This window comes from Seriola lalandi, unplaced genomic scaffold (assembly GCF_002814215.2).
Source record: "Seriola lalandi dorsalis isolate HSWRI2012SDOR001 ecotype SW California unplaced genomic scaffold, Sedor1 jcf7180002054722, whole genome shotgun sequence".
Taxonomy (NCBI): domain Eukaryota; kingdom Metazoa; phylum Chordata; class Actinopteri; order Carangiformes; family Carangidae; genus Seriola; species Seriola lalandi.
In genome coordinates, this window is record NW_019525275.1 from 695910 (window position 1) to 708402 (window position 12493).

General features: G+C 41.0%; 2 protein-coding genes across 2 annotated transcripts; one reads left to right on the forward strand and one right to left on the reverse strand.

The window, feature by feature from the left end:
- The first annotated feature begins 6 nt into the window (after nt 1–6).
- LOC111668206 (zinc-binding protein A33-like) lies at nt 7–2593 on the forward strand. The gene has a single exon (XM_023424195.2). It carries the CDS (start codon nt 560–562, stop codon nt 2003–2005), a length of 1446 nt encoding a protein of 481 aa, XP_023279963.1. The 5' UTR covers nt 7–559; the 3' UTR covers nt 2006–2593.
- Nucleotides 2594–4270: 1677 nt separating this feature from the next.
- On the reverse strand, nt 4271–11855 carry gmppb (GDP-mannose pyrophosphorylase B). The gene is made up of 10 exons (XM_023424263.2): nt 11756–11855; nt 10363–10559; nt 10118–10198; nt 9816–9864; nt 9522–9664; nt 9117–9275; nt 8776–8854; nt 7217–7344; nt 6943–7125; nt 4271–6165 (listed from the first exon to the last, which is right to left on the reverse strand). The coding sequence occupies exons 2-10, from the start codon at nt 10489–10491 to the stop codon at nt 6034–6036; spliced, it is 1083 nt and encodes a 360-aa protein (XP_023280031.1). The 5' UTR covers nt 10492–10559; nt 11756–11855; the 3' UTR covers nt 4271–6033.
- Nucleotides 11856–12493: the final 638 nt, after the last annotated feature.

Consider the following 12493-nt stretch of genomic DNA (forward strand, 5'->3'; position numbering starts at 1 on the left):
TTCAATATTCATGCACTCTCATTACCTTATGAACGAGTACTCTATTACTCGCAAATTATATATATGTTTTTTGTTTTTTTTTAACCGTAATAAAAGAAATACGGGAGGTCCATGTCCAACTGGAAACAAGAAAGAATGTTAAACTTTTGTTTACAGTCGGACATGGACCTCCCTGACCAAGCCTACTGTTTGGCTCTCAGAGAGCATGATATACAAGTTTAACGCCACATACCTTGAACTGCACGTTATTGTCGTATGGGCGATATGGGCATCATATGATGCCCACATGGGCATGAAGTGACATGCATCATATTGCACAGTTTCGCTTTGTGAGCGGTGTGTTCGAGATTCACCATCAGAGCAAACGCAGGAGTTACACCTACAGTGGAAAGAATACTGGATAACTGGAAAACTGCAACTCAACCCGCTGCTGATTTCACGTTTGAAAAGGAGTTTTAAAAGAGCCACAGCAAGGTGAAAGTAACTTTTAAGGAACTTCCGCAGTTGACTGGTTTGCTTTGTTTTGCCTGCTGTGTTTCCTGCTTCACCCAGCGACAAAATGTCTTCTAAATTAGTAAAGGATCTCTCCTGTCCTATCTGCCATGATATCTTCAAAGAACCGGTTGTTCTGTCGTGCAGCCACAGCTTCTGTAACCACTGTCTGCAGAGATGGTGGACAGAGAAACTGATTCACGAGTGTCCGCTTTGTAAGGAAATATCTTTTCTGAATGATCCGCCTCGTAACTTGGTGTTAAAGAATCTGTGTGAGGCCTTTTTACTGGAAATAGATCAGAGAGCTTCAGCTGAGGCTGAGCCTCTCTGCAGTCTGCACTCTGAGAAACTCAGCCTCTTCTGTCTGGACCATCAGCAGCCAGTGTGTGTCGTCTGTCGAGACTCAAAAGCACACAACAATCACAGATTCAGACCCATTGATGAAGCTGCACAGGATCACAGAGAGGAGCTCCAGAAATCCCTGAAGCCTTTACAAGAGAAACTGAAGCTGTTTCAACAAGTTAAAATAAAAGATCATCAAACAGCAGAACACATTAAGGTCCAGGCCCAACACACAGAGAGGCAGATTAAGGAGCAGTTTAAGAAGTTTCACCAGTTTCTTCAAGAGGAAGAGGAGGCCAGGATCACTGCTCTGAGGGAGGAAGAGAAGCAGAGGAGTCATGTGATGAAGGAGAAGATGGAGGCTCTGAGCAGAGAGATAGCAGCTCTGTCACACACAGTCAGAGCCACAGAGGACGAGCTGAGAGCTGAAGACATTTTATTCCTGCTAAACTACAAGGTTACAGTAGAAAGAGTCCAGCAGTGCCCCCTGCTGAATGATCCACAGCTGGACTCAGGAGCTCTGATAGACATGGCCAAACATCTGGGCAACCTGACCTTCAACATCTGGAAAAAGATGAAGGAGATGGTCTCCTACAGTCCTGTGATTCTGGATCCCAACACTGCTGAACCACATCTCATCCTGTCTGAGGATCTGACCAGCGTGAGACGTGGAGAGAAACAGAAGCTTCCTGTAAACCCAGAGAGGCTTGATTACCACCACTGTGTCCTGAGCTCAGAGGGCTTTAACTCAGGGACTCATAGCTGGGATGCTGAGGTCATAAATGATGAATTCTGGGGACTCGGTGTGGTGCGGGAGTCAGTCCAGAGAAAGGGACAAATACCGACTGGATATTGGGAAATATATCTCCTCAATGGCAAATACACAGCAGCCTCACCACCACTTCCAGATAAAGCTCTCTCAGTGAAGAATAAGCTCCAGAGGATCAGAGTTCATCTGGACTTTGACAGAGGGAAGTTGTCGTTCTATGATCTTGATACTAACACACACATTCACACCTTCAAACACACTTTCACTGACAGGCTGTTCCCATACATTGGCAATCACAATAAACTTCCACTGAAGATATTACCAGTGTCAGTCTCTGTGACAGTGGAACAGCTCACAGCACCTCTATCAAAAGGCCTATGGCCCAGTTTTTTAATTAGCTAAGCCTGCTATAAGTGATTATTTTCAGGTAAAGTAAGGCTAATGTCTTTAGGAATGAATAGAGTGTTTGTGTGTCAGGGATATAAGAACCATATCAGTGGGATTTTTCTGAGACTTAGTTGTGTCAAAAAACTGATTTTCATTGATTTTGTCTTTTATTTCTTTATTTTTATGTCTAAGAAGATGGTGATGATGATACTTGGTGATTCGTGATTATGATAATGTTCTTCCTCACAATGACAGTAAGAGAGTACAGATGTATCATGTACAGTATGTACACATTGCGAACATCACCCTGCTGATTTATTTGTCTGGCTCTGGGTATAAATCATTCTGAGGAATTGTTTTTTTGATCGCCAGTTTCTACTAATTTGCTTTTGTAGAATTTGTTTAATTCTGCACTGTCAGTCATTGTGTCATTGTGTAAACAGAAACATTATTTTAGACTTTTAGGCTTAATTGTGAACTCATTATAAATGACTGTGCTTGGGGAAAGCAGATTCTTTTCAATGTTAACTGTACATTATTGATTGTTATCTTCTGAAATACTTTTAAATATGATTCTAAATCTAATAAAGAAAATAATCTTAATGGTTTCAGATTCAAATGTTTCCAGAGATTTTGAACATGTGTTAAAACTCCATCATTTATAGTGAAATCTAGTGTCTCCATGAAGTATTACTACCGCTGAAATCTTTATTGAAATCTTTCTTAAAGCAGTTTAAACATCTTGAGAATTAAGTCAGTTACAAAAACAAAAGTCTCAATATAAGTCATAATATTTTGAAAATAAAGTTACGAAATTATGGGGGAAAATTACAATGTTTGGGGAAAGAAGGTTTTTAATAATTCAAGAATGGAAAAATTTACATTTTGTGCTTATACGAGAGCGGCTGTGTGTTTCCAGGCCAATTATCTCTAGATCACATCTTTAGTTTTCTATAAGTAAATACTGCTGCTCATATTTAGTTTTAGGTTTTATCTCATATTTTTCTGATGATTGGATTCATTTATTTACAAAGCACACAATATCTGGAGAGTACTGAGAACTATTTAACCTAGTGTTTCTACATTATAAATCTTTCATCACATCTTTCATCACACCTACTATGAATTCTATAAGAAGGCAAATGCTGATAATAAATATTAAACTTGTATTAAAGTAGCTACTTTTAATTTTGGCTAATGCTACATTGCTAACATTAGCATGAACAGCTTTTTACTTACCAGTGTAGAAAACGTTGCAGTTCAGCATCAAACTTCGTTCCTTCACTCACCAGCAGCTGTGTCCAGTGATCGAAAGCAACGCCAATGTGACTCTTGTCTATCTCCTTTTTTTCTTGTCTCTCCATTTTCTCCTTCTTTCTGAAGTTAGCATGCTAATCAGCTAGTCCCGGTCATCTCCTCACTTTTTAGCTGTGCGTCACCAGCTGTCCCCGCTCTTATCGTCGCCTAGCAACCTTTACAACATGTAACTTTTCTTTCACAAAACTTGAGGTTTTAAGGTCCTTGGTTTTAACAGTTGTACCGTTAACAGTTGAACAGAAAATAAGTTCTGCGATAAACAAAAGTTTGTGATACTAACACGTTTTGTTCAGCTCTGTAATTTTTTACAAAAAGGCGCCACTTTTATGACTTCTGAAGCCTAAATACAATCGACGGACGTAAAAAGCTAATATTAGGCTATAAACGAACTACACCACAGTCATATGACTTAAATGTTACCACCACTAAGCTCTCAACTTCATGTTTGATTTAACAGGCTTACCTCTACACAAAAGCCTTTCCTCTATAATAACAAAGTTATTAATAGTTTGCAAAAGTGCGAGTATGACATTTATAGCCCCCGACAACCTCCGTAGTCTCTTTTAGCCACTTGTTAGCAACCGCCCTTTTTTAAGAGACGTACTTAAAGAAATCACGCCTGTATTTTATGTTGTAAAATGAAATGGTGAAAGTGTCTACAGCTTGTGTTAACAACAGACCTTATTACAGCCATCTAACCAAAAACCCATTCAAAAAACCCTGACTTCTGGGAACCGGAAGTGTTAAAATGCTAACTAATTGCTGGGTTTTAGGGCTCATTCCTGTGGCACTGTATGCAGATTGGATTACACCGATGACATCACTATGACATCATGGTCTCCCCTCCTCCCAAGGTAAACAATATTTCAACTGCTTCTACAGGCTGAGCAGTAAACGGATTTTCATGTGTAAGTATCAGTGAGTGACACTTCAACACCCAAAACAAAGAGACGAGACGAGATGTGAATGTGGTCAGTAGATTATATTACTCTCTTTAAAAAAGACTTCATTACAAGAATTGACTTCATTCATTCAGACACAGTTAAAGTCTTTATATCAGTATCCTACATACCGTTCATCACTAACTGCATAACAACCACAGCATCGTGTTCAGAGATCAGTGTTGGACTTACAGCTGATCTCACCTGCAGCAAGTAACTAACCTCTGTGAATCTTTGCTGACAAAAACACGGACGCCTGTAGTGACGAGCTCCAGAAGAATTCAACTGTAAGGGTTCAACGGGTTACTTTACTCAAAGAGGCGTCTACTGATTTAACCTCATCTCTGTTGAACATTAAAAATGATTTGTTTTTACAGCAAGGATGGCGTGGTTAATACATCCTCTTCATTTGAGCGAGAGGACTGAAATCTCTTTCAATCCCTCTTCCCTTTGTGTTTATTAATATACCTCATTCAAAATATGTTAAATTCAGCAACTTTAGTCCGTCAGACAGTTTGATGGCCCAACACTTTGGTAAAGAGTGAGATATCTCAGCAACTACACAGGAAGGATTGACTCTGACTTCTCTTCATCTAGCATCACAAACAAAAGTTTTAACACATCCAACAATTCAGCTCATGACAGCATCCCACTAAAACTAAAGAGCGAATTTCCAACATCCTCAGCTGGAGATGAACACTGAAAACACCACGGAACAAATGAAAAACATGTCAAAACAATATATGATTTTAAAGTATCTCCCGCTGCAGTCTTACTGTCTGACTCTCATATCTGAACTCCAGAAACTGCAGTTTGTTACATAAAACCTCGCTACATGTCACTTTTTACGGAGCAGTAAAGTTTGGCATTGAGTCGCAGTTTTTATAGTAAAAAGGAAAGAACAGAAAAATGTGTGAAGTTTACCAAGGCAACGAGACAAAACTGACATGTACTTAACAACCGATTAAAGCTGCGTTGATCAATATTGTTATATAAAAATGGATCAAATTACATTCATCAGGCCACATGACGCCAATTGGCTGATAAGTGTTTCTCTTCACCTGCTGGATGTGTAAAAGAAGAAGCTCTTTGCACTTTATATGGTGATAATATTCCAGATGTTGTGTTGGAGCTTGTTCTGCTGCGTGTGCAGCTTTAACTACAACCAATACTGCATTTTGTTTAACACATCAGATCAGAGATCTCAGTGTCATCAATCATGAATCCAGTCCCTGCTCCAGCAGAGAAACATGTAGGTGTAGTATGATCCTATCCAAATCACTGATACTCTGTAGCAGTCCAGGGCATGTAAATGCATAGTGAATCTAAACAGCAGTGTTCCTATCGCTCCCTAACCCCCTCCTCCCCTCAGTATTATTCCCTCCACCAGCCCAGGTATACCAGCCACCCTACCTGGCTTTCTCTCAATTAAAGCAGTGTTCACATGACACATTCACCATCCACCACTTTCAGGACATTCGTGTTTGATGTCCTAACTGAAGCTGTGACACAAGTTTAAAAAGCCTGAGGGGCCAGGCTGCTTTTTGACAGATCACATGCTTACGCCATCTTTTCTGATTGATGGAAGTTGCAGCCAAGCAGGGCTAAAAACGAGTCCAAAGTAATTCAAAAAAGAAACAAAAAAAGCCTTCTTTTGTTCATGTTTCTCTCCTCCTACTCCTTCCCTCTGCCCGTCTGTTCACCCCCCCCCCTTCTCTCTGGCACAGTTTGGGTGTTGACTTGAGTTCGTATAAAAGGCGCTGAGCTTTTCTCCTCCACCCGATGCTACATGATGATCCGTGGCTCTGGGACCGACTCGTTGATGGATTTGTGAGGCAGGACGTTGGCACCGTTCAGGTAAAGCTCGTCATTCACGATCACATCCTCCCCCAGCACCGTCACATTCTCCATACGAACCTGATGACAGAGATTAACACAGACACGAGTCAACATCACACCTGACAACAATCATGGAGCAGGTGAACAAAGTGTTAAAGAAACACAACCTTTTGTCTTAGGCTTTGTTGAAAGGTGCTTTACAATTAACTAAATCCTGCCCTACAGTCATGATGTGACGCCATAAAAGCATGGACGACATTAGGCTCAAGGGAGTGTCTGATTAGACTGCTGATGTCATGACATCCTGCATAACCTGTTAAACATGATTCAATTTAATATACAGTTATCACAGGTTAGAATCCTAAAACCTCCTGCTCATCAGCTGCTCCAAAGATAAACTTCCACTTCAACACAAAGTAAAAACTACAAGATTCTGCTCCATGAAATCAAATCCCCTCAATGAACTCCTCATGTTTGAGTCACATTTTTATTTAATTATGTATTTTCTGCTGATTATAGTGCAATAAATCATGAATTGCAAGTTTAATCATTTATAATCAGAATCTACAGTAAATCTTTCTGGGTTTAAATCCTCCGCAGTACTTTCACATCCAGACAGTGGAGGTCGGACTGCAGCAGCAAGTTAACAAGATTTTTTCTCCCCAAAGCCAGTGATAATTAATTTTTGTGTTTTAAGACTGAATAAATTCCACTTTCACACAGACCATCTTCATTATTCAGAGGCGGCAACTGCCAGTCGTGATTAAACCCAAACATCTGTGTTTTCACTGTCAGTTTAAATGTGACGGCGGCGCTTTGAGAGCCAACAGCTGGTGACCTCTGTCCTCTACTCACCCACTGGCCAACAGAGGAGCTCCACCCCACGATGCAGCTCTCCAGCCAGGAGTGCGATCGAACCCGCGCTCCCTTCAGCACCGTGCATCGTTTTATCCTGACGCCATCCTCCACAACCACGCCGGCGCCGATGGTCACGTTGGGGCCGATGGTGCAGTTCTCTCCGATCTGAGCCGTGGGGTCCTGCAGAGGAAAGAAAGAGGGGAGAGAGGGTCATTATGGAACAGTTCTTTGTTTCAATAGTGCTTTCATAGCGTTAACGAGCTGTACTCACCACCAGAACGTTGCCAAGGAAACCGGGCCCCGTGCGTAGCCGCTCCGGAGCGTGTTGTCGTACCGACTGAAGGTACATACACATCCCTGTCAGGAAGTCTTTAGGCTGACCGATGTCCATCCAGAAACCTGCAGACAGACGGACAGAGAGACAGGCAGACAGACAGACAGCATACAGAGATACAGACAGTCAGAGCAGTTAGTTACCATGGAAACAAGGTTGCAAAAACCAGGAGTTTCGTTGTGATCTCCAACAGGTGAGGTGATGAAGAACAAGGCTGCCTGGAAGTCAGACAATTTATCTTAAACCTCATGTGTCCTTTGGAAAATGCTGGGAAATAATGAAAAGTAAAAAAGTATACTATACTAAATCATTTCTTAAAATAAAAACTGAAATGCTGACTAATGAAATGCTGGTTTAAAATGCTGACTACAGAATTGCAATGTCCCCGGTTCAAGTTTAGCTGTGTCATCCCCCATATCTCTCTTTCTCCCCTCATCTGCTGTGGCCTTCCTGATGTCCTCTGTCTAAGAAGAACAATCCCACAAAACCGCATTAAAAAAAACCTTGAAGATTACAAGCCCGAATTAAAAGCTAATCAAGGATTTCTCATGAGCCCAAATATCTCTTTCCCTACAGAGAAGTCGCTAAATCTGAAAATCAGTCAACACATCATGTAAACTTCTAAGGAGTTGTTGTAATTAATAGTTCGGTAAATCCTCTGCAAGAAATCACAAGGACCTTCAGTCATCCTCTCACAGATTAAAAAACAGGGAGCTGCTCAGTGTTTCATCGGCGACTTGTGATGTCTTATGAGGGAAGCAAAGCCACTACACCCGGGACCAGAGTCAGCAGTGACTCAGACCGGTCCGCCTGCCTGGACTACGGGAGGAAAGGGAGGTTCAACTGCTCAGCTAGATGGTTACACTGTTCCAGACAAAGCTGATCGCTCCCAGAGAGGGATGAGGATCTAGAGAAGCACCGATAACAGATTACTCCTACTGATTTGGATCATGATTGTTCTCATCTACAGTAATGTCTATCTGAACACAAGATTTTCCAGCTTGTTTCATGACATGTGGATTAAGACTAGCTGAAAAAACTGTCTGGAAACAGTCTCAGACACTTGTTGGTATCCGTGCTTCTCTACAAACGATTCCTCTCCACAACTACATGAGCTCAGGTGTGAAGAAAAAGCCCAAACACTTACGTCTGGTAGAGCTGTGAGCTGCAGAGACCACAGCAGGCACACAGGTCAACTTCCCACAGTATATAACACATAAATCAGCCAGATGTATGTGTGGTGCCCACAGAGAGGTCATGTCCTACGTCATGTTTTTGTCTCTGACAGATTCTTTCATTAGACTTTCAAAAATCTGGTGATGAAAATGGTTTTCATCCATCCATTCATCAGCAGACTCTAGAAACTTTGTTGAGTAGCGTAACCCATCGCAGTGAACATCAGGTCATGTGCTGAACAGTGCCGGACTAATACATGTGCCCTTACACCCCTGGTGCATTGTAGTGCTGTGTTGTGGTGCAGCAGCAGTAATAGTTACCTTGTAGCTCCATGGCGTACAGGTGTCCCTCCTCTGCCATGACAGGAAATATCTCTTTCTCTATGGACGTTGGTCTCAGCTGCACGCACACACACACACACACACACACACACACACACACACACACACACACACACACACACACACACACGAAGTTGTAACAGCCATGTACAAAAAATGTTGTTTCTATATTATGTACAAATATTTACAGAAGGATGTGCACTTTTACAGTTAAAATCTCAGCAATTGTAACTTTAATTTAGACGCATGTCGATGCTAAATTTAACAAGTAATATGATGAAACACTTTTTTGAGGCTGTGTGTGAATGTGCGTGTCTCACCTGGATCCTGCTGAGCATGCTGGGATTGAAGATGTACATGCCGGCATTGATCTTGTTAGAGACGAACACCTGCGGTTTCTCAACGAAGCGATGGATCCTCCCGCCCTCCGCCTCAAACACCACCACACCGTATTTAGAGGGCTCCTCCACCCGAGTTACCTTCACACACACGTACAGCAGCCGTCAACAGTCAATCTTACATCAATATTAGTTTAACAGTTATTTTTCATTTTAATTGTCATAATTTTTCTGTACATGGATGTATTTATTTCATTTCCTTTCTCAAGCCAAAAGCTTGAACTCTCCATCCAAAAATCATCCAAAATCTGACTGGACCTCCTGCAGAAGTCGTCAGTCTGCATCTAAACAAATTTACTGTGTAAAAACACTGCGCCTGTGTCTCACCACGATGGTTCCCTCCTTGCCGTGGTTGCGGTGGAACTGCAGCAGATCTTTGAAGGGAAAATCACAGATGACGTCTGAATTCAGGACGAAGAACGGCTCGTTGTCCACATTCAGCAGCTCTCGAGCCAACGCCAGAGGACCCGCTGTGCAACAACACACACAGTTTAATGTCTCATTTTTATTAATCATATTTAAATTCCAGTCTAAATCCTGATGGATCTTAAACTACAATATAGCGCTGAAAAGATTACTCAATTAATCAGCCAATTAGCTGAGTGGTGAAGAGAAACACACCTGTTCCCAGAGGCTCCATCTCATGAGACAGAGAGATACGAATCCCAAGCTGAGGAGAAAGCAGAGAAACATTCAGGATACTGCAGAGTGATATGGAGCACAATTATCATTTATTTCAAACTCAAGATGTGCAAATATATATACATATCATTTTCTAAGCATTTTGACCTGATGAAGAACCAACTGGGAGCAAAATATCAAAATACTGTATTTTTGAATAAATGTTGGGACTTGGAGTCAGAATACAGGTTCATCTATCACAGCTGTAAAAGTGTGTCAGTGTGATGGTTTGTTGTACATACTCTCTGCTCCTGGACTCTCATCTCTCTCTCCAGCAGCTCTGACATGTAGCTCACCGCCAGAATAACATGGTCCACCCCAGCCTACACACACACACACACACACAGACACACACAGACACACAGACACACACACACACACACACACACACACACACACACACAGTGAATTACCTTCATTAAAGACAAAAGCACAAAATGACACATCAGCAGTACAGTTACAACCCCCCTGGGTGTCTCCTCCGTACCTTGACCAGTGCCTCCACCTGGTGCAGCAGGATGGGTTTGTTGCAGAACTCCACCAGAGGTTTTGGGACGCTCAGGGTGAGCGGTCGCAACCGGGTCCCATACCCCCCCACCAGGATCAAAGCCTTCATGCTTCTAGCAAGTTAGCAACCGTTAACCAGTGCGACCACAGCTCATCAATAACAAATCCAGAACCAGCCTGAACAGGAGAGAGGAGAGTCACAGTGACTGATGATGGCAGACTTTTCCAAAGCAATGAGGTAATAGCAATAATGATAATATTTTGTTTGTGTTTTAGAAAACAGGAAATATGTCATTTCTAGCTACCATATTTTTCAATAGCAAATAAAAAGGATCCATCACATATTAAATCACATCCTAGGCAATTAATTAACTATTAAAAAAGTTGTCCATTATTTTTCTGTTGATCAACAAATTGTTTAAGACATTAGTCATTTGTCAGTAAGTACAGTCTTGTGTCTTAACATGCACGTGATTAAGTACACCTCATGTCAGGGAAGTTATAATAGCCTATTGACAATCCATTCACCTCATAATTTATAGCACATTTCTCTCTCATTTGGCTGCTTTAACAATAAAAAGTATTGATACCTATATTGATATCGATCATATAGTATTACTTTGATCAAAACCAAACTTTTCTCTCCTCTTAATCCAACCGGTCGAGCCAGACAGCCGCCCATCCTGACACTGATTTTGTTGGAGGTTTCTTCCTGGTAAGAGGGAGTTTTTCTTCTCCACTGTCGCCAAGTGTTGCTCATTGTGGGAACTGTGGGGTTTCTCTCTATAATGTTGTAAGGTCTTGAACTTAGCGGTAAAGTGTCTTGAGATAATGTATGTTGTGATTTGGCGCTATAGAAATGAAACCGAATTGAACTGAGCTGAATTGAATTAGTCCTGGTGTCAGATCACAAGAGCTCATTCATTCTTTACTGAAGTCTGGCTGTACATTCGTGTCAGTATGCTTGTCTTATTTCTGTTACTGTGTAAAGTCCATAAGACAACAAAACATACAGGCAATAAAACGCGCACACACAGAAGGAGAGACTCAGATCTGAAACAGGTTCATCACACTAGCAGCTAACTTAGCCGTGTCACCAACACACTGACACAACGCTTTCACTGCCATAAAACAGCAGCTATTTGAGTATGAACATCGGCATGTCTGAACATTTGAGAAATATTATGTGACTGAACTCATGTTTTGGTTTCTGACAAACGAACTTACAGTGATTGTAGCAAGCTCAGGCTAGCTAAGCTAGCTAAGAAGCCCCTGACTTAATTCACAGCAGTTAACTATAAACCACCTGCTAACTACCGTCAGCATCCTGCCCGTGTCTGCACTGAAAGTTAATAAAAATGCTGAAAACTTACATGGATTTGTCCACAAAAAGTGTCCAGGAGGTTTCTGAATGACTGAAACTCTGAGAATGACACGTAAGATTGTTCAAACCCAAGCTCACGTCAAGACAGCGTGACAGATGCAACATCCGGTCCACTGTTCCAAAATAAAAGTTTAAGTGGTTAGTCGTTCAACTGCCTGTGAATGAAGTAAAAAAAGTCACCCGGTATACTATGATTTAAAATCTTTATTAGATTATTTAATTTTTTACTAAGATAATTATTACAATTGTATTGTAAAGCTATGTATACGTAATAGTTATATGTTGATATTTTTGTATGTATTTCACCTACTTGCTTATCAATATTAGTGAACATGTATGTATTATATCTATTATATCACAATAAGTATAATCGCATTTGACACCTTTAAATAACATACCAAATGTTGTTTTTCACACCAAAACTTTATTCATTGAGTAGATTTTACATTTTTACTTGAACAGGGCTGTGAACCTTCAAACCTTCAGAGGAAAACATTTTTTCGTGCTTTTATTCTGAAAGCCACATCACCCGGTTTCCGGTCTCCCTTTCACTGTTAGTGACTTGGGGCAGTGTAAATCCACTGGAGCTTTAATCTAAAATGAAAATGTTACAAAATTTAAAAAAACAAACAAATGTGATTGATGTTTCATTATTTTACTCTGATGAATAATAGACCAAAACGTTACGGCCTTCACATCTGTCCCGTAGTTTTTAACAAAACTTTCT

Bases quoted from the DNA above. Each gene is read 5' to 3' on its own strand.
- LOC111668206 (XM_023424195.2), top strand. From the start codon at position 560: ATGTCTTCTAAATTAGTAAAGGATCTCTCCTGTCCTATCTGCCATGAT.
- gmppb (XM_023424263.2), bottom strand. From the start codon at position 10,491: ATGAAGGCTTTGATCCTGGTGGGGGGGTATGGGACCCGGTTGCGACCG. The intron at 9,865-10,117 runs GTATGTACAACA...CTTTCTCCTCAG, and splicing joins TGAGAGTCCAGGAGCAGAGA to CTTGGGATTCGTATCTCTCT. The intron at 9,665-9,815 runs GTGTGTTTCTCT...GTTGTTGCACAG, and splicing joins GATGGAGCCTCTGGGAACAG to CGGGTCCTCTGGCGTTGGCT.